At 41.0% G+C, this 26,659-nt stretch overlaps 1 protein-coding gene across 1 annotated transcript in view; it reads left to right on the top strand.

Moving 5' to 3' along the window:
* Window positions 1-17,886, top strand: part of sumf1 (sulfatase modifying factor 1) — a 114,873-nt gene extending 96,987 nt beyond the window's left edge. Inside the window, exons 8-9 of the mRNA XM_052018718.1 lie at window positions 2,404-2,463; window positions 16,412-17,886. Of these exons, the coding sequence (XP_051874678.1) occupies window positions 2,404-2,463; window positions 16,412-16,525 (174 nt within the window). The 3' untranslated portion in view covers window positions 16,526-17,886. The remainder of the gene's footprint in view (window positions 1-2,403; window positions 2,464-16,411) is intronic.
* The last annotated feature ends 8,773 nt before the right edge of the window (window positions 17,887-26,659 follow it).

Raw genomic sequence — 26,659 nt, forward strand, 5'->3', positions numbered from 1 at the left:
ACACTCACTTAAGTGGAATGCATCCAGCTCGAAGAGGAGGCCTAAAGCAACACTCAACACAAGAAGTGAAAAAACAAAATTTTAAACTTGCAAAAAATAACTTCTTCATAGAGAGACTCTTCTTAATAACTTTTTATATCACAATACCTACTTTGAAGCTCTGAGGTTTGTATTAAGGTGTTTTCTTGCAGTCATATATATTTTTTGAAGTAAAGCTTCATACAAATTACACTACCTATAATAATTAAATTGTGAATCACACTGGCTTTGATAACTGGTCAGACTCATAAATTTGCATAAATCAGGATATAATTTACATAAATCAAAGTAAGTAGGCATTAAATCTGGGACATGGATCATTGGAATAATCAGTTTCTATCTTCTCTGATACAACTAAATTTGAGGTTGTTATGTTTCTGGAAGTGCAAATAATGGAGTTAGCAGGAGGATACCCTGTCTCTGTGCTGCTCCCTTATCACCAGGTGTGGGGCATCTTGGTGATAGTTGTGGCAGGGGTAGAAGGAAGAGGGACAATAAATTGCATTCAATGCTATCACTCACGTTAGTAAAGAATGCACTGCATTCATGGTACAGAGAAACTTAAATTTGGTCAACCATGACATCTCACAGAAGTCCATGTACAGCACAGTTGACTTGCAGATTGAGAAAACATGCTTTTTCCCCAACTACAACCTATTTTGCAATAAGCTAAATCATTTCCATGATTCAGAGGTGTCTAGGCATGAAGATGATTGATATTATTCCAAAACTTTGCAATGGTGAGAGCAGAAACAGTGCCAGAACATAGTCACATAGCTTCAGAACATCTTTGCATGTTGTGGACATTAACAATTTATGCTGCACATTTGGCACTGAAAGTAAGTCAGATTAGAGATGCTGAAATCTGAAGCAAAAAAGCAAACTGCTGGAGGAACTCAGCAGATCAGGCAGCATCTACGAAGGCAGAGGGATTGTTGATACTTTGGGTCAAGACCCTGCATCAGGACCCTTACAGTCCTGATGCAGGGTCTCAACCCAAAACGTTGACTATCTGTTTGCTTCCACTGATGCTGCCTGACCCACTGAGTTCCTACAGCAGTTCGTTTTAAGTCACATTCATGCTGTTAACCTCGCTAATGCTATTATGAGCAGTACTGAATAAGGTGGCAGTAATGATATTATACCCAATTGTTCATCGCTCACCCCCAAATCCATGGGACTAATTCTACCAGCTTTGTTCAGATTGGTATTATCCAGTTTTCCTCATTGTGCACACACATTATCACACTGTATGTGCCAGGAGTAGTTTCCTTTGTAAACAGCATGGACTGTAATTTCTACAACAGCATCAGGGACCACACAGTCTTATTATGTATAAGTTGCTTCAGATACTTCAGAAAGATTATTTAACATTTGCAGCACTATGTAAAGCAGCATTTAGCAAAATTAACATTTTAACATGGCAAAAATAAATAACACAACCAACATGGACAGTGCTTAAATGGGATTAAACCAAGGGATATTAAGCACAATGGGTGTCAGAAGTAACAACTGTAACAATGGTTAATCTCTCCATTAAGCCTTCTGACAATCGCTGCCCTCAGTCATTAGTTGGTATTGGAAGTCGCTTGGTACACATTCTGCCATGTGCCTCCAAACATATTTCCTCCGGGTGCTCCGGTTTCCTCCCACGTTCCAAAGACGTACAGGTTAGGAAGTCATGGGCATGCTATGTTGGTGCCGGAAGCGTGGCGACACTTGCGGGCTGCCCCCCCCCCCCAAAAATCACTACGCAAAAGATGTATTTCACTGTGTGTTTCGATGTACATGTGACTAATAAAGATCTTGTTTTATCTTATCTCTTTTCCTACATCCCCATTACTGTTCTAGAAACAGCAAGTTCAAGTTTATTGTTGTCATTGACATACATATACTGGGTATAAATGCCATGAAAATTTGCTTTTTGCAGCAGCACAACAGTACACTATAAGAAAAGGACGAACATAAGTTATCATGCTCTTAAGTTAACATAATATTAAAAACTTTGTTAGCTGGCATATGCCCATCTTGACAGGTGCCAGTTAATCTCGTAGGATGCATATGTTTTACATTGTTAGAAAACATAGATTATATAATAAGAACATCAGAGTATATGGGTATATGGACTCCAAAGAGGAGCTCTGGTACAGCCACCATGAACCTATCAACAGTATCCAAAGCTACACTCGGTGATCTTGCCTTGGGAAATTGCTGTCATATGTCAAGTAGCCAGTTATTGCGAGATGGTGAACCATACTGAAAGGTTTCTGGTGCCGTAGACGTTACTTATCACATTATTATTCTAAATCCTACTGACATTCCAGTAAGAGTTCACTGACTATGCATTCAATTTGCTTCCTACAGACGGGACCTGCTTCAGGGAAAGACAAGGTGAAGAAGGGCGGATCCTACATGTGCCACAAGGTAACTTTCGAGCATTGTAAAACACAATGACAGAATAAAAGGCCACACCAGTTTTAACACAAAAATTAGAAAATTCAGTTAACACACAGCAGCTCAGTGAGAATGTAGAAACAGAACTGAAAGATAGGTCAATGTTTCCTGGAAGGAGCCTTAACTGCAATTGACCTGCTTAAGCTGGTGGAACCTGTTTAGACAACTGACCAAATGAGTGAGAGAAAGGGCAGCAGAAAGGGTACAGCTAAAGAATGCAGAGACCAAATAATTTAATGGTTTGCAAACATATCCAAAAGATAGGGAAGATAAAGAAGCTGTTAGACACTGCATCCTCGCAGAGAAAAGTCAATTGTGAAAACAGTGAAATGTGGTCGAGAGATTCCTAATATTGTTCAGCTGGTTGATAAGCTACAGAGGCCAAGATATTTTCATCCTAGGTTTCAAACATGTACTGGTCATTATGATATACAACATATGTATTTTTGGTACTATCATTTATATTAGACTGTAAATTTTGACATCATGCTCAGTGGCAGAAGATGCAGATTAAACACATGCTAAATTGCTGGTCAGTCATTCTGAAAGTGGAAGGGGCCCAAAAAAAATGAAAATTTAGTTTAATCCAGTGTGTGGTAAAGAATTCACTTCTTCACACAACTCACTCACTTCATTCAGGCACAAGTAGGCGTTTTCTCCAGTAGTCCAACTACTTTCCAAAGATGTGGAAGAAGAGCTTGAATGCAACTGGAATCCAGCACGCAGCCATCATTTGCCAGAAAGAAATCAGTGCAGTTCACACTTGATCCTGAAAATTTGTTAAGAAGAACGTTTGGAGTCCCACCCATCCACTGATAACAAAATAAGTGGCTTCCAAATGCCTCGAATTTATCACAACAATGTCTTCTCTATCTTTACCACAACTTCATTTCAAGACACAAATGAGTAAAGAACCAAGTACAGGAAGAAGCATATAATAAACTGAGGATGGTTGACAGGATGGATGTTGAAGGGATGTTTTTCCCTGGTGGGGCTATCTACAGTTATGGGTATAGTTTCAGAATAAGGGGTTGCTCATTTCAGAGACAGGAAGAATTTCTTCCCTAAATGAATCTTTGGAATTCATTACCCCAGAGAGCTCTGTAGGCAAAGTCATTTAATGTATTCAAAGTGGAAATTAAAATCTAAACCACAACAGACTCAAGGGGTATGGGGTGTGTGTTGAAGAGTGGGACTGAGGTCAAAACTAGATCAGTCATGATCTTATTGAATGTCAGAGTGAGCTCAAAGAGGCTGATTGGACTCTTCCTTGTGTTTTTAATGTCCTTAAGAAGTGCAGAAAGGGATAAGAGTTGCTTTTTTGGATGATTGAGCTAGTAAATAATCACCTTTCATTTGTGAATGAGTAGATGCAAACCACTTTATTAGAATGCCTATGATTCTGAGGCAGCCCCTAGCTGTGTTGCTGTTCTGCTCTCCTTCCACAATGAACTGTATTTTAATGAACACTATATTTAGAAGTGCTGTTTTTCACACATTTGCTGTTCACCCACAGATTTAGTTCAGTTGCAGTTTCAGTCTAATAAACACTTTGCTTTTCAGCCTTATCTTTGAGATAACTCCCCTCCCTTGGTACCACAGCTGCCCACAATGAACCTTTCCAGCCATAAATAGTGGACAGCTACCTGTGATAATACCTACCAATGCTTGTCTTAGCCAAGCGATACAGGGGTGGCAGTAGGAAAGGGCATCTCAGCATGGAGACTTCGTCCTCCTTTATGTGGCGAAGGGACAAACGTGCCTTCAGTTGAAGTCACATTTTCTGTCCAGAAACTAGAAATTTTGCAGACCAGTTTAACTTTAATTAACCTTTCAGACCCCAGAGTGAGCAGTTCACTCAGACTCTCAACCTCAGAGTAACCGGTTCAGTTAGACTTTCGACCTCAGAGTGAACAGTTCACTTGGATTCTCGATCTCAGAGTGATCAGGTCACTCGGACACCCAACCTCAGAGTAACCAGTTCACTTAGAAGCTTGACATTTTCTACAACAGAGCAGTTAATTGATCTTTCAGACCCCATAGTGACCAATTCACTCCAACTCTGAACCTGAGTGACCAGTTAAGTTAGACCTTTGACCTCAGAGTGACCAGTTCACTCAAACTCCAGATCTCAGAGTGACCAATTCACTTGGACTTTCAACCTCAGAGTGATCAGTTCACTCAGGCACTCGATCTCAGAGTGACCAGTTCACTTGGACTCTCAACCACAGAGTTACCTGTCCATTTAGAATCTCAATCGCAGTGTGACCAGTTCACCTCAAGTCTTGACCACAAAGTGACCAGTTCATTTGGACTTCAGACCCCTGAGTGACCAGTTCACTCAGATTCTCTACCTCAGGAGTGACTAGTTCACTCAGACTTTAGACCTCAAAGTGAACACTGCATTCGCTTTTCCGTCCTGGGAGTGACCAGTTCACTCAGATATCAATCCTGAGAGTTACCAGTTCACCCGCTTTTCATTCCCAAGAATGATCATTTCATTTATGCTTCAATCAGAGTGACCAGTTCACTTAAACTTGTATTCCCTGTTCACTCTGTTCTCTGGCCTTGTACCCCTCAGCGTTCAGTTCACTCACTCATCCCACCTGAAATGCTCTCAGTGCTGTTATTGAAATAATGTCCCCATAACTATTTTAATTATGACAAAAAAAGATGCATACATCCCATTAAGAACAGTGCGTAAATGATCAGTGATTCAATGTAATTTTAAATTACTGTATATTTTGACATTTTACAGCTCTGAAAGCCCATGCAATATAATGTTATGCTTTCTAATTGAAATTTTCATATTTTAAGGTTAGATTCCCTAACTTTTAACCAACTGGTTTCAATGTCCCTTGAGGGTCATTAAATACAGCTATTGCTATGAGGATCTCAAAGGGTTGATTATTTTTATCTACAAGTATAATTTGGATTATAAATGAAATCTGAAAATGCACCAGTCTTATTTTTGGATGTCAACAAATGATAAAGGTAATTATATTGGTTCGGGAGAAAGATCAAAAATAGGGAATAAATTATCTTTTACAGTCTGTACTCCTGTGCTCTAAACGTGTATCAGGCAATCAAAGGTAAACTGCTTGCCTCGCAAAATGGATTTTTTTAATATGAATAGCAATTTAAATTTGTTGGAAATTTAGACTGCGGTATGAGCCTCATGTGGGGATAGGCACTTAAAATCTTGTTGGCTTAATTTGAGAATGTGGGGTTATCTGGAATTAACTCGTGATTCAGCCCAAGCAGTGTTGCAACATCAGCTGTATTAGCAAGGAGAGAGGCCAAACAGTTATCCACAGCAAAAGAGGAGGAAATAAAGTCTTAACGTCAGTGCAATCAACACTTTGCCTTCTTTCATGAGCCGCATCAGCACAGGGTAGAGAGCAGTCATCTGCTCATTCTTGCACCTAGCATTACTGTTGATGTTCAGCCTTTTGGAGACAAAGACCCAGATATTGTAATGCACTAATTCCGCAGCTGTCCTTTGCCATAATCATAGAAAATGATATCCATGTCATAAGCTGCAATTAATTAGATGCTACAAAATAGAGGGAGCTTTGTGCCAATCTGGATAAATGAACTAAGACAGTCAACCCGTCTTCCACATCTTGCAATATTATGTAACTTATTTTTCCTGATTTACACAAATAAAACTGTTCTCTATTATAATTCAAACTGTAATGTTCAATCAAATATTAAAACAAGTTACATTTTAATGGAGGTGCACACACTGATGAATATGTTTTTGGATTTTATAAGAAAGCCTTCTCAGTTCGGGACAACATATGCATGAGCTGGACGCAAAGGAAACAACTAATGTCAATTATTTGCCTCTTCATTTAAAAAATAGCTTACATTCTGTTTGAAAGCTGTACCACATGTGTAGGTTTTGGACACATTGCCTTGGCAGTTCTTTTCCAATGCACAAGGAGCCAAGGGCTTGGACACAATGAGATAGGCCTTGCCTGAGGAAACTTGCTCAACAGTCATTCTTCCACAGTCTCCCGTCATTGTGGATAATGGAGATTGCAGAGGAAAAGATGGACAATGGACTGATGGTGGGAAAGGCAAGGATTACTTGGCCTGGATTGCAGGTGGAGGAGGAAGAGGATTGGTGGTGGGAGGATAGAGGAGAATAATAGAGAATTGTTTATCAGTGGGATAGGAGAGGATAAGCAGTTGGGAGGGAAAAGCGCAGAGGGCAATGGGAATTTCCAGATCACAGAAACTTCCCAGCCAAGTTATCTAGAGCTGTTGGCGATGCCCAGCTGCATTAACAATTATGCACAAATTACTTCAAAATGTGATTTACAAGCGATGCCCAGAAACCCCCATGTCTGTGAATGTCATACTCAATCAGAAACCATATCTAATTCCCATGGGTGCTGCTCTTGCACCAGGATTTTAAATAATTCCATTCTATAGCACACAAAGCCACTGCACTATGTGATAGAATTTCTGGACCAAAATCCCAATAGGTCCTGTATACCTGGAAGAAAACGCAGTTGGGAAACGAGTCTGGGGCTTAGATCAGCAACCTGAAGAGAGAAGCGGAAATATGGCACAGTTGCAAAATCGTCCACGAAGCAAGTACTGCGCATCAGAAAACAGAGTGTAAGTGAATGCAGAGCCAAAAGATAAATAATTAACATTAGCTGGTTCTCGGTGAGGTTAATGCATCTTGATAACTGAGTAGCCAAATGCACGTGCAGCACAGTGTTCTTCCCTTTGTGTCCACCTCATGCAAATATTGTACCGAATGGAGCAAGTTTTCTTATAAGATCCAAAAACATATTCATCAGTGTCTGCAGCTCTTTTAAAATGTAAACTGTTTTAATATTTTGTTTGAACATTACAATTTCAATTAAAATAAATGCATAAATATATGCAGCCTTATATGCATAATTCAGGAAAAATAAAATAGGTAACATTGCAAAATAATCACAGATGGAGAAGGCTAGTTGACTATCTTTGTTCATCCATCCAGATTAGGACAAAGGTCCCTCCATTTTGTAGCATCTAACTGATTTCACTCTCCGTTGTAGGGATTATTCTTAATGATTATAGCAAAGAACAAGTTGGGAATTAATCACCAATGCCTTGACCAATGTCCATCCCTCAGTCTACAGCACAGAAATGCAAGATCTGGTCAGTTATCTCACAGTTGTTTGTGGGATGTTGCAGACTGCAAATGCTCACAGCATTCCCCATGAAACTTACTGAGGATACTAAGCTCTATTACAGCCTTGGTCCAAATTTGCACACAAGAGCTGAATTTCAGAGTGAAATGAGAGCGACTGCTCTTGACTTTAATGCATCACCTGATGGAGTGCGGCATCAAGGAGACATGATTAAAGTAAATCGCTGAAATAGGACTTGGTAAAACTAATCAAAGGAAAGAGAAAACTCTCCACTGACTACAGCCATACTTTGCACAACATCGTTGTGGTGGACAGAGTCCTTTCATCTCAACCCTGGGACATTGCTACGGGAGTCCCGAAGCCCAACCTCCTTCAGGTGCCTCATCAATGATCTTTGTTCCAGGCTGACATCAGAAGTGGGGATGGTCACTGATACTTTTGGAAGACACCCCAATGCAAGGCTGAGGGTATTACAAAGAGGTAGACTGGTAAATTGGTTTATTATTGTCACATGTACCGACATACACTGAAAAACTTGTCTTGCATACTGTTCATACAGATCAATTCATCACAACAGTGTATTGAGGTAGTACAGGGTAAAACAATAACAGAATACAGAGTAAAGTGTCACAGCTGCAGAAGAAGTGCAGTGCAGGTAGACAATAAGGCGCAAGGTCTTAACGAGGTAGATTGTGAGGTTAAGAGACCACCTTAACATACTTGAGAATTGTTCAATAATCCTGTAACAGTGGGATAGAAACTGTCCTTGAGCCTGGTGGTACGTGCTTTCAGGCTTTTGAATCATCTGCCCAGTGGGAGGGAGAAGAGAGAATGTCCAGGGTGGGTGGGGTCTTTAATAATGCTGGCAGCCTTACCGAGACAATGAGAAGTGTAGACAGAGTACATGGAGGGAGAGCTGGTTTCCATGATGTGCTGAACTGTGTCCACAATTCTCTGCAGTTTCTTGCTGCCATGGGCAGAGCAGTTCCCATACTAAGCCGTGATGCATCTAGATAAGATGCTTTCTATGGTGCATTGATTAAAATGCATTAAGCTCATCGGGAAGGGATGCGTTGCTGTCGGCGATGCTGCCCAACTCTGTTTTGTAGCCCGTTATAACGTGTAAGCCCTGCCACAACTGACGGCTGGCCTAGGACTGGTATTGTCTCTTGGCATCCCTGATAGCTTTACAGAGGTTGCATCTCGATTTGTAGCCCCATCAGCTCGCTCAGGTAGATGTTAATGACCTTATGCCACTGTTTTGAACAAACAGGAAAATTAACCCCAAGGACCTGGCCAAGATTCAACCATCAGTTCTGAAATAGATCATCAGGGCCATTATCACATTGCTATTTATGGGGCTTACTGTGCACAAGTTGGCTGCTGTGTTATCACAGTGACTTATTGCAAAAGCTCTTTATTGATTTAAAGCATCTGGGATCCTTTGAGGCCACAGAAGCAGCTATATTACTGAAAGTTCTTTCTTCTTTCACCAGTGCAATGAAGCAGACACCATTGCCAACACCGCTCTGTTTCTAGTATATCTGAAGGGTAAAATTATTTTGTTGTGAGTTCACCAAAAACAGGCCAGACTGAAACAACTGACTGTTTCAGTCAAAAGTGTTTTCTTTCTTTCTCAGTATACGATTCCAGTAAATACTTGGAAAATCTAAGCAGTGCCAAATTTCTAGGGAATTAAATGTCACATTAGCGCAAAGTGGAACTCTTACAGTGCAGTATAGCTTAATTAATGATCTAATTTTCCAGCAATTATGTTCGTGCTGTTAGGGTGCAGTGAAGTGTGTTGGTTTTGGCTTCAAGCTTTAACCGAAAAAAAATCCCACTAAAGTTTGCTTTTATTTCAAATGTACCACATCACCCCAGCTTTTGATAGAAGTCTATTTGTAACCTAAGCATGATAAGGGTCTGTGTTGGAAAAACTGACAGGAAACCAAGTGTTCAGCTGTGAAAGAGAGACATCATTACTGGGTGATGTTTTTCTACATAGAACTATTCAAATTAGATTTAAAATAATTGGTCATTTGGATTCTTTCCATTACGTTTATGTCCTCTGACATTATCTGGCAAGCGTTTGGCCTGATACATTGGTAAGCTTTGGTAGCTGTAAGTATCTTATGCAATAATTAGTAAAAGTGGGAAAATAATAGTCTTTGTGCATTTAAGCTGGTTCCGCGCTGCAAAAATGAAACTATTTTAATGTGTTAGCTAAAAATACAACAAGTGTTATAAATAGTAAAGTGCTAAAGTTATTTTTCAAAAAAAGCTGTGAATTTGCCATTTTTATTTCTGCAGGCAGAGATAGCATTTAACCTTTTGAAGGCCTCAACTCTAGATTACCAAAAGCCTCCTTATTCTCCAGGTCATGCCATTGGTGAATGCATTCAGAGCAAGATCTAACACAGAAGTTACAATTTATCTCTTTTGGAATTTATACTTAAATTTGGAACTACTATTTACATATTAGAATAGAGAGTACATTTCCCATTCTCCCAATGTGTTTTCTGCTTTTTCCTTACCTGGCTGTTAGGGGCCATCTACTGATTGTGCCAACTGCATCTGGCCTTGAAAACAAACAAACACACACACACACACACACACACACACACACACACACACACACACACACACACAAAGTTATAATGTGTTTCTACAGTGAGGTCTTTGTGAATAATATAAGCATGAATTAAAGAATGAATTGTTTGTGGAAAATGTGTTAAATAGATTAAATTATGATTCACCATTTTTATAAAGAACCATCAGATGATATTTTGCAATTTTTTAGCTAAATATAAAGTCCATGGTGTTCTGACCATATCAGATTGTATATGTTATCAGACTGTATAAATGTTATTATTGTTTTAATAAATAGATTAATATTATTTATAATATATTTGCTGATCAGAAAGAGTTATGGTATTGCCAAGAGCTTACAACATCCCCAGCTCAAGTCCTTAACTTTCAATCTGAAGAGAAAATGCTCGAAGTCCTCAGCAGGTCAGGCAGCATCTATGTAGAGAGAAACACAAGCTAGTGTTTTGGCTTGATGACCTTTCATCAGAACTGAGAAAAGTTAGAAATCAATCCTGGAAATCAGTTCTTCCAGTGTTCTCAGAATCAGATTTATTGTCACTGACTCGTATTTCATGAAATTTCTTTTTTGTTTTTGAGATCAAACATGTTTTAAGTTACAGAGAAGAGAGATGGTGAAAGGGGGGAGACCAAGAGAGATAACGACACATGTGGTGGCGGTGCTGGTTGAGAGAGGGTGGCGAAGGTTTGTTAGTTCCAGCTTCTCTGCCTTGAGGAAGTGTAAATAGAGGGAGAAAAATGAAAACAGAAACTGCAAAATACATACAGGAGGAATAAAATACTGCAGATGCCAGATTGCCTGAAATAAAAAGAAACAGAAGGCTGAGACTCCGCAGCAAGTTGGGCAGCATCTGTGCAGAGAAGGACAGAGATCATGTTTCAGGTTGATGACCTTCAGCAGCAGCCAGTTCTGATACAAACTGGACAGGGTGGTTATCTGAAATTGCAGAATTTCATGTTGAGTCCTGAGGGCTGTAAATGTGCCAAATCAGAAGATAAGAAGATGATCCTCGAGCTTACGTTGGGTTTCCAGGGAACTGCATGACAGGCCAAAAAAAGAACTAAGGGAACCTGTGTGGGTCAAGGCTATGCCTATATTTTTATGAATAACCATGTTTCAGCCCACTTCCTCACCTCTTCTTCTTTTGACTGCGTTAATACTGCTCCTGTTTTTAGTTAGAACATAAACATTTCAGTGTCTTTGCTGCCAACTTCCACCATCCTCCTCTTACTTTCACACGATTTATCTATAACCCTTCAGTTTTTTCCCTTTTTATCTCTATCTATTATAAGCCAATGGATTACAATATCTGACCATCCCCACTGCCACCCAGCTTCCAGTTAAGACACCATTACTTTGTCCAGGTTTCTCTAGTTCCTCAGTATCTGTTCTGATGAGGGCATTTTCCACACGAGAGCTTCATTTTTCTCCTGTTTTCAACTGTGTCTCCTCTGTTTCCTGAACTTCTGCTCGCAAACCTGCTTCTTCCACTCAGTTACAATAGGGTTCATTTTCCACCAATACCAGCCTCCACATTCAATGGATCATGTGAAGCAGTGATTCACTTGTATTTCCTCCACTTGTGCTGCATTCAATGCTCATGCTGTTGCCTTCACTAGACTGGAGAAATCCAACACAAATTGGATGACCACTTTGCAGAACACCAGTTCAATCTGAAAGGGTGAATTTCCAATTTCCCTGAATTTCCAGTTCCCATTCACTTTAATTCTCCATCCCAACCCCACTCTAACCTCCTTGGACTCTTGTCTTTACCTCTCACTGCCTCGGCGGAACAGCCAGCATAATCAAAGACCCCACCCACCCGGGACATTCTCTCTTCTCTCAGGTAGAAGATACAGGAGCCTGAGGGCACGTACCACCAGGCTTAAAGACAGCTTCTACCCCACTGTGATAAGACTATTGAATGGTTCCCTTAAACAATGAGATGGACTCTGACCTCATGATCTACCTTGTTGTGGCCTTGCACCTTATTGCACTGCACTTTCTCTGTAGCTATGACACTTTACTCTGCACCGTTATTGTTTTTACCTGTACTACCTCAATGCAGTGTGTACTAACCCAATGTAACTGCACTGTGTAATGAGTTGACCTGTACGATCGGTATGCAAGACAGGTCTTTCACTGTACCTCGGTACAAGTGACAATAATAAACCAACACCAATACCAATAACCTCTCTGACTTCAGCCTATTATGGTGTATGAACTCTAACATAAACTCGAGGAACAGCAACTCACCTTCTGGCTCCCATACATTGAATTCAACAATTTCAGATAACCAACCTTTCCAGTTTGTGTCCGAACTGGCTAGTTTAGGTGAAAGATCAACAACTGAATACATTAACTATCTTTTTCTTTCTTCAAAGATGCTGCCTGACCTGCAAAATATTTTGTATGATTATTTCAGAGTTTCAGCATCACACAGTATTTTGCTTTTCTGATGTATGTTACATTAACTATGTTTTTCTTTCTTCAAAGATGCTGCCTGACCTGCAAGATATTTTGTATGATTATTTCAGAGTTTCAGCATCACACAGTATTTTGCTTTTCTGATGTATGTATCACAGTTCCAGCAGGATTTTCTCTTTATTTCTCTTCCTCCACCCTACTTCTTCATCTCCCTTTAATTACATTTTCTCCAGATAGCTGTGATAAGCAAGCCTTCACCATCCTTGCCACCAATACCACCACTTGTGTCATTTAGTCTCCCTTAGTCTCTATCCAATCACAGGCATTCCCCTTGTTCTCTCCACCCTTCCTTTTCCTCCTCTGCTGGTTAAAATGTCCATAATTTCCATGTTTTCTCAGTTCTGATGGAAGGTCATTACCTAAAATGTTAACTCTGTTTTCAGCTCCACAGATGCTGCCTGACATACTGAGTATTTCCATCAAATTCTGTTTTCAATTAAGCATCAACAATTTTTTTTTTGTTTTCCAATTCTCCTGCTCATAACACAATGTAGAAGCTGCAAGAAGGCCATCCCCCACAAGGAGAAGCACGTGGACAAGACCAAGGATAGGCACTGAACGATTTTTCATGTGTGTGACGACCAGGTCCCTACAATTAGAATATAGAACAGTACAGCACCTATCTGCCTGCACATGACCCATATCTCTCCATTCCCTACATATTCATGTGCCTGTCTAAATGCTTAAATGCCACTATCGTATCTGCTTCCAACACCACCCCTGGCAGCGCGTTCCAAGCACCTACCACTCTCTGTGTAAAAAAACATACCCTGCACATCTTTAAACTTTCACCCTCTCACCTTAAAGCTATGTCCTATCGTATTTGACATTTCTACCCTGGGAAAAAGAATCTGACTATCTACCCTGGACTATCTACTCTTACTATAAACCTCTATCAGGTCTCCCCTCAGCCTTCTACGTTCCAGAGAAAGTAATCCAAGTTTGTCCAATCTCTCCTTATAACTAATACTCTCTAATTCATGCAGCATCCTGATAAACCTCTTTTGCGCTCTCTCCTATGCCTCCACGTCCTTCCTATAATGGGGTGACCAGAACTGTACACAATACTCCAAATGCAACCTAGCCAAAGTTTTATTCAGCTGCAATGTGACTTCCTGACTCTTTTACTCAATTACCCAGTGCTAGTGTTAGGTTTTACCTCAGTGCTAGTGTTAGGTTTTACCCCAGTGGTTATGGTTGAAAAGTAGGGTTATGTGACAGATGGAACCCAAAGGTGTGCCAGCCATTCAACCTTCGAGTTTGTTTTGGTCATGGCAGGACTGCATCTTACCTTGGTTCCTTGCTCCTTAATACTTTACCTCACAAAAATTCATCGATTTCGGTCCTTAAATATCCATTCACTGCTGCCCTCTCCACCCTTCCCTCCACCTAAGCTGAACAGCTTCATCAGGACAAACAGTTCCAGATATCCACTACCCTACAATTGAGGGGTACTGTTGCAGTAATCCATCAAGCTTTACAGCAGTTAAGAAGCTGCGTGGGTTCAGCTCTTCAGTAGAGTCCCCACGTTGCCTCAAGCAGCACAACAATTTGGATTCAGAGGGTGAAATTAGCAGGAGGCATTACAGAAACATAGCCTTTATTCCCTTGAATGTAGAAAATTACGGGATGATACAATCAAGCTATTTTTTAATCTGATTGGATAGATACATAGAAACTAGTTCTTCTGATAAGGGAATCAAGAACAAGGAAAAATTGTTAAAATTAGAGCCTGGCTATTTAGGAAAGAAATTGCAAAATACTTCTCACACAAAGGATAATAAAATCCTGAACTCGCTCCTGCAAAAGCTTTAGGACATCACTTGGAAATTCAGTGTCTGTGATTAGTGGGTGTCATTAGTATGGAACTGAAGTAGGTAAATAGAGTAGCACTGGCTCTCCACTCTGCTTTGGAGCACCTAGACAACAGCAAAACATTTCTCAGGCTGCTGTTTATCAATTACAGCTCAACGTTCAACACCATCATCCCCTCAGAGTTAATCAACAAGCTTCAAAACCTGGGCCTCTGTACCTCCCTATGCAAGTGGATCCTCGACTTCCTTATCGGGAGACCACAGTCAATGCGGATCTCCTCCTCACTGACAGTCAACACAGGCGCACCTCAAGGATGCGTGCCTAGCCCACTGCTCTACTCTCTCTACAATCATGACTGTGGCCAAGCACAGTTCAAACACCATCTATAAATTCGCTGATGACACTACTTTTGTTGGTAGATCCTCAGATGGCAACAAGGAGGCATACCAGAGTGAGATAGATAGGCTGGTTGAGTGGTGTCACAACAACAACCTCACACTCAATGTCAGCAAGACCAAGGATTTGATTGTGGACTTCAGGAAGGGGAAGTCGGGAGAACATACACCAGTCCTCATTGAGGAGTCAGCGGTGGAAAGGGTGAGCAGCTTCAAGTTCCTGGGCATCAACATCTCGGAGGATCCTGGGCCCAACACATTGCTGCAATCAGGAAGAAGGCACGTCAGCATCTCTACTTCATTAGGAGTTGAGGAGATTTGGTTTTTCACCAAAGACTCCTGCAAATTTCTATAGATGTAGGTGGAATCACAGCCAGGTATGGAGGCTCCAATGCACAGGATCACAAGAGGCTGCAGAAGGTTGTAGACTCAGTGAGCTCCATCATGGACACAACTTTCCCCACCAGTGAGGACATCTTCAAGAGGCGGTGCCTCAAGAAAGCAGTATCCATCACCAAGGACCCTCACCATCCGGGACATGCCCTCTTTCCATCACTATCATCGGGTATGAGGTACAGGAGCCTGAAGACCCACACTCAGTGATTTAGGAACAGCTTCTTCCTGTCCGCTATCAGATTTCTGAATGGTCCATGAACCCATGAACACTACCTCATTATTCCTTTTTCTTGCACTACTTATTTTTAATTTATAGTAATTTTATATCTTTGCACTGTACTGTTGCTGCAAAACAACAAATTTCACAGCATATAAGTCAGTGGTAATAAACCTGATTCTAATTCTGATAGCAATCCAGACCAGCTGTAATCAGCTTAATGGCAAAGCAACTTGCATTCTCTACTCATATTCCTATATTCCTTTCAAACAATGGGCCCAAAATTACACTTTTCATCTGTCTCCACAATCAGTGGATGCTACTAAAGCTATATCTTAAATATTTCAACTTGACAATCACAATTTGCAGGCTTCTGTGTTCAATAAATTGTACAATTTTAGCAAGGGTACACAGAGTTACAGGTTCACATCTGCAAACCTTCAAAGACAGCACGATAAGTTGATAAAAGCTTTTAAAATTAAACTGGAGGCATAGAATACAAAAGCAAAGAGGTTATGTAAAACCTTTACAAATCAGTGCCAAAGACCACAGCTGGAGTTCTGTGTCCAATTCTGGGCACAGGTTCAAACTAACTGGCAAAAAAAAAGAGTGAAAATAAGCGTTCTTTTTAAACAAAGGGTGTTGTTATGATCTGGTATGAACAGCCTAAAAAGGTGGAGGAAGCAGATTCAGTAGTAATTTTCTCAAAGAACTAGATAAACAGGAGTTTCATGCCTGAATAGGGTGATAGGATGGGGCAGGATTGAATCGCAGACTGGTATTCACAGTGCACGAAAATCATCATTAATCCACCTCTAACATTCTGATTTCTGTTTAGTCCTATTGCTATAGATACCGCTGTGCTGCTCGAAGTCAGAACACGCCTGACAGCTCTGCCTCCAATCTGGGTTTCCGCTGTGCTGCCGATGTTCTGCCAGACTACCTGAAGTGAAGCAGGTTCCTGAAGAACTGTCTGGAACTCAAAGACCAAACTGAAGGAATAGCTCTCCCAGAAATGAAAATGCACAAGATACATGTCAAGTGGACTTGCCTTTAAAGAAGCCAGCAGCTAAAACTTACTGGATGACCATTCAACTGATTATATCCCAACCATTGATCTTTCTGATTAGATGTTTTAAATTTAAAGTTACAATACAGTAAGGCTAATAAAGTTTGTCACCAGTTTCACCGGCACTGCAACCCTCTCAAGTAGGATTCTGCCTTTATTAATGCACCACTAAAATTAATCCTCTTGTTCAGAAAAATGATCATACATCACAATATGGAATAACACAGTAAATTAATTTTGAACCATTTTTTGCCCAAACTTTTATGATACGATATCTTTATTAGTCACATGTACACACAGTTGGTGATAGAGGCAAAGATTCTTCATTTCACCCCGATATCAAATGGTCCAGTGGAGATTTGTTGGTTTTCTTGATGGTTTTACAACTGGTAAATCTAAATCACACAAGATTAGATCTGATGTACTGCCCTTAGCATGTCTCAAAGCATCTCCCAACCGAAGAATACTTTTTAAGTGTAGTCACTTATGATGCAGAAAAAATAAGAGCCAATTTGCACACAGAAGGATCACAAAGGTGGCAGTGTTTGTTGAAGAATTACTATAAGCTCAACTTTGCTGCTTCTTGTCAGATCTTTCACATCCACCAGAGGGGACACACCAATTTGGTTCAATGTGTAAATCTAAAAGCTAGCACCAGTAATCCTTTGCTGAACCAGCTAGATTATGTGTCCAAGTCTGGATGGTAAAACGCATGTTCTTTGATTATGAGGTGAGTGTTCCAGCACTGAGCCAAGGGTGATGATGGTCAAGGTGCTGTGGAGCTGCAAGTTCCTAACCTCAGCATAGTTCACAAACCTCAGGCAACAAGGGTAAAAATATGCCAAGAGTCATGTCCTCACGAGGTGTTTAGGGCATAGTTTTAAAATTCAACAAAGTTGTAACCAATAAAGATGGTTGCTTATGAAAAAAAGGAAACGAGTGTCTCTCTTAAAGTATCAGTTTCAACACAATCATTTGAAGAGAAGCAAGAGTAGTTCCTAGTTACCCTCTTTAATATTCTTCATGGATAGCTTTATAATAAAATGGGTAATTATGGTACATCAGAAATTGAGGTTCAATGACAAATTTATAAGTACTATTAATACTACAGTAGAGAGTCCCTAATATGACCACATACTAGCTATTGTTAACATTTAATTTCTGTTTACTCTTTTGTAAAATGTATCATGTGCTTTTATCTATTGGGAACTAGGTTTCATAACATTAAAGATTAAATCATTCATAAGAGCATTATGTCTGTATTTGTTCAGAAGTCATGTTTAAATTTATTGATCCCCATGATCTATAATGGGAACTACTCACAAGATTATTCTTAGAATGCTTTAAGGTAAGTTAACAATAGAATGCTGAGAGATGATTCACTGATCAAACTATTCCAGAACCCATCTGTTTAAGTTTGCATTTGTGTAATTAATTGGGGGAGAAAAGTCACACAGAATTATTACTTGAGGTGACACTTAAAATCATACAATTATTGTGACACAGAAAGCCACTCTGTCCCATTTCCCTGCCCTTTCCTGTTTCACAGTAAGAGATAAACCATGCATAGTAATTATTGTAATTATGCTAATAACCTTTTGCGATAAAGATAACTACTAAAAAAATCTACCAGCACTTATTTTTCCTTGCTGGAATTTGAGTAATTGTTTGATATGATATTATTTATGGTCTTTGTACCAAAAATATTAAATTTGTATGAAGCTCCTATTGATTGTTATCATTGTAAATCCCCACATCAACATTTCTAATCTTCTTAGGTAACACACAAAGTGCTGGAGGAACTCAGTGGGTCAGGCAGCATCGATGGTGGGAAATGGAGAGTCAACTTTTCCGGTCGAAACCCTTCATCTGGACCAGATTAATCTTATCCATTTCCTTCCATAGATGCTGCCTGACCTGCTGTTCCTCCAGCACTTTGTGTGTTGCTCCAGACTCCAGCATCTGCAGTCTCATGTCTCTAATCTTCTCAGGTAGTCCCTTGGGATTGAGGAAGACTTGCTTCCACTCTGGTTTTGTGGATTCTGATGGGACTGTTGAGGCCAATGTTAAGAGTGTAGACTCTTCCACAGATGAGGCAGGAGGTGCCTGATGCGGTGGACAGGTTGGTGTTCGTGAGCTGGTGCATTCTTTCTATCATTTATGCTAGATTTCTTTGGGTTTGCACTGATTGGACTCAAGATTCTCAATGCTATCCCTAATGCTCCATCTCCACTCTGAACAGTGATAGGCCAGGGATTCCCCAGAGTTGGGTGGGATATTGCATTTTATCAAGGAGGCTTTGACCACATCCCTGAATTTTTAAATTCTTTTTGCCTGGTAATCTCTTGGAATTGAGTTTTACAAGTCTGGTATTGGGCATACTAATGATGTGGCCAGCCCAACATAGCCAACTGAGTATAACTGGAGCTTCAATGCTGGGGACATTGGCCAGGGTGAGCACTAATGTCGGTTTACTTATCCTTCCAGTGAATTTGGAGGACTTTGCAGAGATAACATGTGTGCCTACTGCACGTGGTTCAGGTCTCAGAAGCATATAAGAAGGCAGGGATCACTGATGTCTGGTAAATCATGAGTTCTGAGCCTGATTTGAGGTCTTGATCTCAAACACTCTTTTGAGATGGGTGAAATTGCAAAATTTGTCTGCATAATATATCTTCACATGGTGAAGATCATGTCCACTGCACCTCTGGATGGATGGAATGCATACTGCAATTCAGTGAGGGGCTCCTCATCCATTGGAAGAAGGCAACTGAGGAGGACCCTGGCAATGACTTTCCCTGTGGCAGACAGCAAGAAGACCCTTCTGATTTTTACCAAGATTTTTTTCTTGTAGATGCTCCTGATTACAGCATACCTGAGGTCCCCTAGTGTTTCCTCCTACTCACAGATGTGAACCTGTAACTGAAGGTCTTCACTGCTGAGACTTTAGAACTTCAGCAGGACACCATCTGCTCCCAAGGTCTTGTTATTTTTTACTTGGGATGTGACCTGTTGGACTTCATGTTTCTCGGCAGTGGCAGCAAGGTTGGTTCGAATAGACTAGTGTGGGATGGAATCAAGGGCACTCACATTAAAGACACTGTTGCAGTTGATGAAGTCTTCAAAGTGGATCTTCCAACAGGTGTTGACTGCCTCTCTGTCCTTAAGAAATTTACCTCCTTTTTTGAGTCCCACTGGTACGGGGTCTTGGGTTTCTGGACTATTGGATTACTTCACCTGTGCTGAAGAACCCAGGCATATCGTGGCCGAGAGCGAGTTGCTGAGCCTCCTGCACTCTTTCCATTCACCTTCTCTTCTTCAGCTCCTGGGTCTTCTGCCTGACCTTAGCCTTCAAGTGCCTACAGAGCTGTTTCTTTTCCTTTGAGGAATGGTGAAGTTTACAATCCTGGAATGCCTAATATTTACAAATAATTCTCTCAATCTCCTGGTCATTCTCATCAAACCAGTCCCAGTAGTTCTTGGTGCAGGAGCAAAGAGTCTCTTTGCAGGTACCAATTACAGTGGACTTCAGAGCCGCCCATAAGCTGGGAATCAACAGGATATTTCCCAGAAGGTGTCAGAGAACAGCTACCTTTGCAAGGTCTTTGAGAACTGCGACATTGATTTTCTTGTGGCTATCTTTCTGTTGGCTCTGATGTTTTGTCTGAGGAAGGTAATGGAGCAGATTAGGTAATGAGCAGTCCGGCAATCACAGGTGTCTGTCACAGCACAGGGGATGCGGACATCTTCGCTCAGACAATGATAAAATCTAGCAGGTGCCAATGTTTGGACTCAAGTGTTGTCATAAATTCTTGTGCTTGTCCCTCTGACAAAACAAGGTGTTGGTTATGGCAAGACAGAGATTTGGAACATTTATGATATTCACATTTATGTCTTACTATAAATGCCCTCTCCCACTTGTGGTAGCAGTAAAGCGCAGCAGTCTGCCTCTATTATAGTAAAGACAAGAATCTTCAGAAGCATAGTTCCTTTATGCTTTGAAGATCCTTGTCTTTACTATTTAACTCTGAATAGAAAATTAAATTTATATAGCACCCTTAGCAAAGTAAAACATTTAAAGATGAATCAGAGGTGTAGCAATCAAAATCTGAGACTAAGCTAAAGCATAAAACAATAGAACAGCTGACCTGAGAATCTGTGGAGGGAATTTCAGAACTTAATAAACAATGTTCAAAGTACTATATAAAAAGGACTTCAAAGTAGTGGCTGGATTATATCTGCACACGTTTCTCTTCTGTTTTCGTCCAACTATGGCTCCCCTAAAGACTGCACTCTGCTCCATAATGGAATGGCAGGGAGAAATTAACTAGTCTGCAGTGTTTCTTACTTACTGTTGTAGCTTGAACTGAACAAGTACTTTTGTTAAAACTATGTTGCTGGTGGTGGAAAGTTGTTGAGATGGTTGTGGTTGGGGGTGGAGGGTGTTGCTATGGACTGAGTCGAAACAAAGCAACCAAATCATTAGAGATAACTCCTATTGTGCTTTCTTAATTCATGCCTTCACGCAAGTTGTAGTGTACTGCTCCTCCAACCTACAGAAGAAAAGTTCAAACACAAGTATTATAGAAATAAACAGAGGATGTTGAAGTTGGTAATTGTACAGAATTTGATTTGCTCTGGAGAAGGGTCAATGAAGGTGACAGTAGCTCATTAAAATCAGCTTTCTGCCCAGCAGGTAAGAATTAATTCGAAGAACTCCTCTGTGTTTACGGCTCTGCGTGCATATGAACATGTATTGGTTCTTCAAGTCCTTGTCTCACTTAAGGAAATACTGTTTTGCACAAAATGCCAATCTGTGCAGGAACCTATCCGATCGGCACTTTCTGGCTCTGGTACTGTGATTTTGTATCCCAGAGTAGATTACACATACCTAAAGAAAGTCTTGCATTTACACAGTGCCTCGATAACCTTAAGATGCCTCAAGCTGCTTACCCTATTCCAGTATTTTTAAAGTCTATGTCACTGCTGTGGTGTTGCAATAGGCAGTTAATATACGGTAATGTACCATAAGATATCTTTATTAGTCACATGTACATCGAAACACACAGTGAAATGCATCTTTTGCGTAGAGTGTTCTGGGGGCAGCCCACAAGTGTCGCCACACTTCCAGCGCCAACATAGCATGCCCACAACTTCTTAACCTGTACGTCTTTGGAATGTGGGAGGAAACCAGAGCACCTGGAGGAAACCCACGCAGACACTGGGAGAACGTACAAACTTACAGACAGCGGCAGGAATTGAACCCGGGTTGCCGGCGCTGTAATAATGTTACACTAACCGCTACACTACCATGCCTGCCCATAAACAGCAACAATCAATAGATAGTTTGTTTTAGATGTTGTTGAAGGGATAAATATTTTCCAGAAGTCTTGGAGAACTCCCACTTCTCCATCAACACATACAAAATGCTGCAGAAACTCAGCAGGTCAGGCAGCATCTATGGAGGGAAATAAACAGTCAACATTTTGGGTCAAGGCCCTTCATCAGGACTAGAAAGGGCCAGCATCTGCAGAATCTCCTGTGTCTCCACTTTTCCATCAAGTTGTGTATTAGGATCGTTTGCATCCACCCAAAAAAGACGAAGTCCCAACTGAATTTCTAATACAAAAGGGTACTCCTCACACTGGGGAGGAGTAAAGGTACATCACCTAATCTTAAAGGGGAGTAAAAGGTACTTGGACAGCTACACAGATAGGAAATGTTTAGAGGGATATGGGCCAAACACGGGCAAATGGGACTAGCTTAGGTGGGAATCTTGGTTTGCATGGACGAGTTGGGCCGAAAGGCCTGTTTCTGTGCTGTATGACTCTACATGACACTGCACATTGCTTATGTGTCTGCCCAGATTAGGTGTCCATTTCTCTTGGGGGAAAGATTTAAACACACAATCACCTGACTCACCGATCCCTGGCTGGCACATCCCTTGCTTCTGGGAGCAATGTTACTCCACCATGATGTGTAAATAATTAACAGGCCAGCACATCAGGTAATGCTTCTGCCTCACAGCTCCAGCAACCAAGGTTCAATACTGATCACTAAAGCTGTGTGGAGTTTGCATGTTCTCCCTGTGGCCACATGGGTTTCCCTGGGAGCTTCAGTTTCTCCTGCACCCCAAAGACAAGCTGGCTGATTAGTTTGCTACTGTAAATTACCCCAAGTATAGATGGTTGGTGGAGGAATTAGGATGGAGTTGATAGGCATGTGAGAAAGAATAGGGGGGAAATGGAATTGATGGGATTGCTCTGAGAGCCAGCATAGACTTGATGGGCTGCAAGGCCTCTTCCTATGCTGTGAGAAATATGGGAAGCAAGTATCTTCAAATATTTCATAGTGAATGGAAACAAAATATGGAGCAGACCACTGAACACCTCACTACTATTCATTCCGGTACGTTGATAAAATTCAACTTCTGTCAACTGCAGAGAAAAAAATTCAAATTCAGCAATTCCTACTGTACTTATAAGGCAAAAAATAAAAATCAACATTTCCTTTAATTCATTCAGGATCAGATTTTATTATCCATCATTGCCCGGAGAAGTACCACTTTCTTGAGCTGGTACATTCCAACAATGAATGCGTTATCACTCTGAAAGAATCTCATTCAAATCTGTCCATTTAACAGTACCTTTACAAACGACTCCTGTAACAATGCCTCAGTGAGTGCACTGAGTGATCTGCTGATAAGTGCAAGCTTAGTACAAGACAGGCCTTGGTTTGATCCCTGATTGGTGCTGTGTTGGGGATCAATGTGCAACAACAGCATAACCAATGCTTGAGTTGTTCTTGGTGCCTTGGTGATCCTGGGAAACGTGAGCCACTTCCAAACCTAAGGAGCCACCTTTCATCGAAGGAAATTCACCACTGCCTTCAATGCCACATCACAACCTTTGGCTATCTGAGGAAAAGAGTGAAGATCAAAAAGATAGCGAGCTTAGTAACATGGTATCATGACAACAACCTTTCCCTCAATGTCAGCAAAACAAAAGAGCTGGTCATTGACTTCAGGAAGGGGGGCAGTGCAGATGCTCCTGTTTACATCAACGGGGCTGAGGTCAAGAGGGTTGAGAGCTTCCTAAGTTCCTAAGAGTGAACATCACCAATAGCCTGTCTTGGTCCAACCACATAGACGCCATGGCCAAGAAAGCTCACCAGCGCCTCTACTTCCTCAGGAAGCTAAGTGCAAAGTGCAAGACAGGCCTGGGTTTGATCCCTGATTGGTGCTGTCTTGGTGATCAAAGTGCAACAACAGCATAACCAATGTTTGAGTTGTTCTCGGTGCCCTGAGCTAAACTGTTCAGTATTGGGATGAGACATGATATTCTGTTTGCTACGCATCAACCTTTGCTGGAAAACAATGATAAAAGAGGCTTGGCTGACATAACTTACCTCCTTGAATGGTTCATTACCAGATATCTGAATATAACCAAGATTTGCGCTCCAGAAATGACCTTTTGGGTGAAGTGATGGATGGCTACTAAAAAGCTGCTTCAGGGAAAGAGAAGGAGAATTAAAGACTAAAATCCCTGTATTGGGACTGGGGAGAAAACTGGGCACTGTATTTTCTCTGCTATCTGTAAAAAATTTATCATCTTGATAAACAGTGTGAATAAGGGGAGGATGGAAAAGCAGGCAGTTCTATAAATACAAGAATTGCCTTGAGATCCACAAACGATCTAATCAGGAATGATGTGTTACTGGACTACTTTTATAAGCCAGAAAACACAGAAGTAACCCTTTGAATGATGCACTGCTCCACTTATTTTAAGAGATTTTAAGCCTTTTTAAAGCACATTCTTCCTTTCCATTACTGTTTAGTTTTTCCACTCCCAAGATCCTACAATGCTGCTCTATAAGTATTGATCAGAAAGTGCAGTTGAGAAATGGCTGACTGCTGTATGAATTATAACCAAAAACCCACCCAGCCAACATACAACCTTGATATGAGGATCACTGAAGCAGTCTTACTTAGCTGGAATCTTCATATGCGTGAGGCTTTTCCAAAGTTATATCCATTTTCTTCCTGGAGTATGCTAATAAACTTTACCCACAGTCTCAGGCAGCTTTGGATAACTATTTTACTGGCGAGCTCATTTCTTTTAGACAAACTTGGAGCCCATGGCCTTCCTTTTAATTCACCAGCTCTAGGTTTTTGTAGCTCAGGTAAAATATGCCAATCCTTTGGTAATAAATCCTTAAGAGTCCTGAACCTGACTTCATATGTAAACCATAAAATAAACCAAAATATCTTGGCATCTGGTGCTCATTTTCACATGTGGAACCATAGAGTCATTACATCAGGCCATTCAGCTCATCAGGTCCATGCTAGCTCTTTCTAAGCATTCGATTCAGTCCCATTCCCCTGCTTTTTCTCTGTAGCCCTGCAATGTTCCCTCAAGTGCTGATCCAATTCTCTTCTGATAGCCCTGAATGAATTTGTTTCTATCTTCCTTACAAGCAGTGAGGTGCAGAACATAACCTGCCTTTGCATAAACAAATTTTTCCCTGTGGCTTTTGCCCATAACTTTGAATCACTATTTCTTGGCTCAAACAATCTACTAAAGGGAACATCTCTATATTTACTCCACCTGAACACATCATGATATTCATCAAAATTCATGACCATCAAAATTCATCTCAAACTTCTTTCCTCCAAAGGAAACAACTTCAACTCTTCCATTTTATCCTTCTACCTGAAATCTCTCATCCCTGGAATCATTCTGTAAATTCCATTTGTAATCTTTCCAGGACCTTCACATTATGTTAACCTGTGTTTATAAAGGTTCAACACAGCCTCCCTGTTTCTATATTCTGAATCTCAGAACCCTATCAACTCTCTCAACATGTCCTGCCACTTTCGTACACCCAAGTCCCTCCGTTCCTCCACATCTTATGGAGCTGTGCCCTTAAGCTAACATTGACTCTCCTCATTCTTCCAGCCAAAATACATCCCTTCTAACTTCCCAGAAACTCATCACCATCCCACATCTGATGGCATAAAAACCATGATTTTAACAAATGGGTCCACAACAGACCTAATCTCAGGACTGACCATGGTCAAGCAAGGCTGAGTCATTGCCACAACGCCTTTCTCGATCTCTCTCACCTCAATGCTGAACCTCACTTCCGGCTGGAGTGGTGCTAATCTAAACGACAAACAGGGAACTATTCAACCTATATTACTTCCGTAACCAAGGTCACTCCATCCTCGGTCAGAACTGTAGCATGCAGATCGCATTTGTGAATGCCCATGTTTTCAGGATGAGTTCCAGGTCATCATTGGCTTGTTCACTGAAGCATATTAACATCTGCAAAAGAAATGTCAACCAACCTGTCCCCATGATACACCACCATCCCCTTACAATAAAGGTCCAGATGTGATTCTGGGAAACGTAAGCCACTTCCAAACCTAAGGAGCCACCTTTCATCGAAGGAAATTCACCACTGCCTTCAATGCCACATCACAACCTTTGGCTATCTGAGGAAAAGAGTGAAGATCAAAAAGATAGCGAGCTTAGTAACATGGTATCATGACAACAACCTTTCCCTCAATGTCAGCAAAACAAAAGAGCTGGTCATTGACTTCAGGAAGGGGGGCAGTGCAGATGCTCCTGTTTACATCAACAGTGCTGAGGTCAAGAGGGTTGAGAGCTTCCTAAGTTCCTAAGAGTGAACATCACCAATAGCCTGTCTTGGTCCAACCACATAGATGCCATGGCCAAGAAGGCTTGCCAGTGCCTCTACTTCCTCAGGAAGCTAAAGAAATTTGGCATGTCCCCTTTGACCCTCATCAATTTTTACCAACACACCATAGAAAGCGTCTTATCTGGATGCATCATGGCTTGGAATGGCAACTGCTCTGGCCGTGGTTGCAAGAAACTACAGAGAGGTGTGCAGCACATCACAGAAACCAGCCACTCCTCCATGGACTCTATACTTCTCGCTGCCTCAGTAAAGTAGTCAGCATAATCAAAGACCCATCTCCCCTCTCCCATCGGG

The sequence above is a fragment of the Pristis pectinata genome, chromosome 6, assembly GCF_009764475.1.
Source record: "Pristis pectinata isolate sPriPec2 chromosome 6, sPriPec2.1.pri, whole genome shotgun sequence".
Taxonomy (NCBI): domain Eukaryota; kingdom Metazoa; phylum Chordata; class Chondrichthyes; order Rhinopristiformes; family Pristidae; genus Pristis; species Pristis pectinata.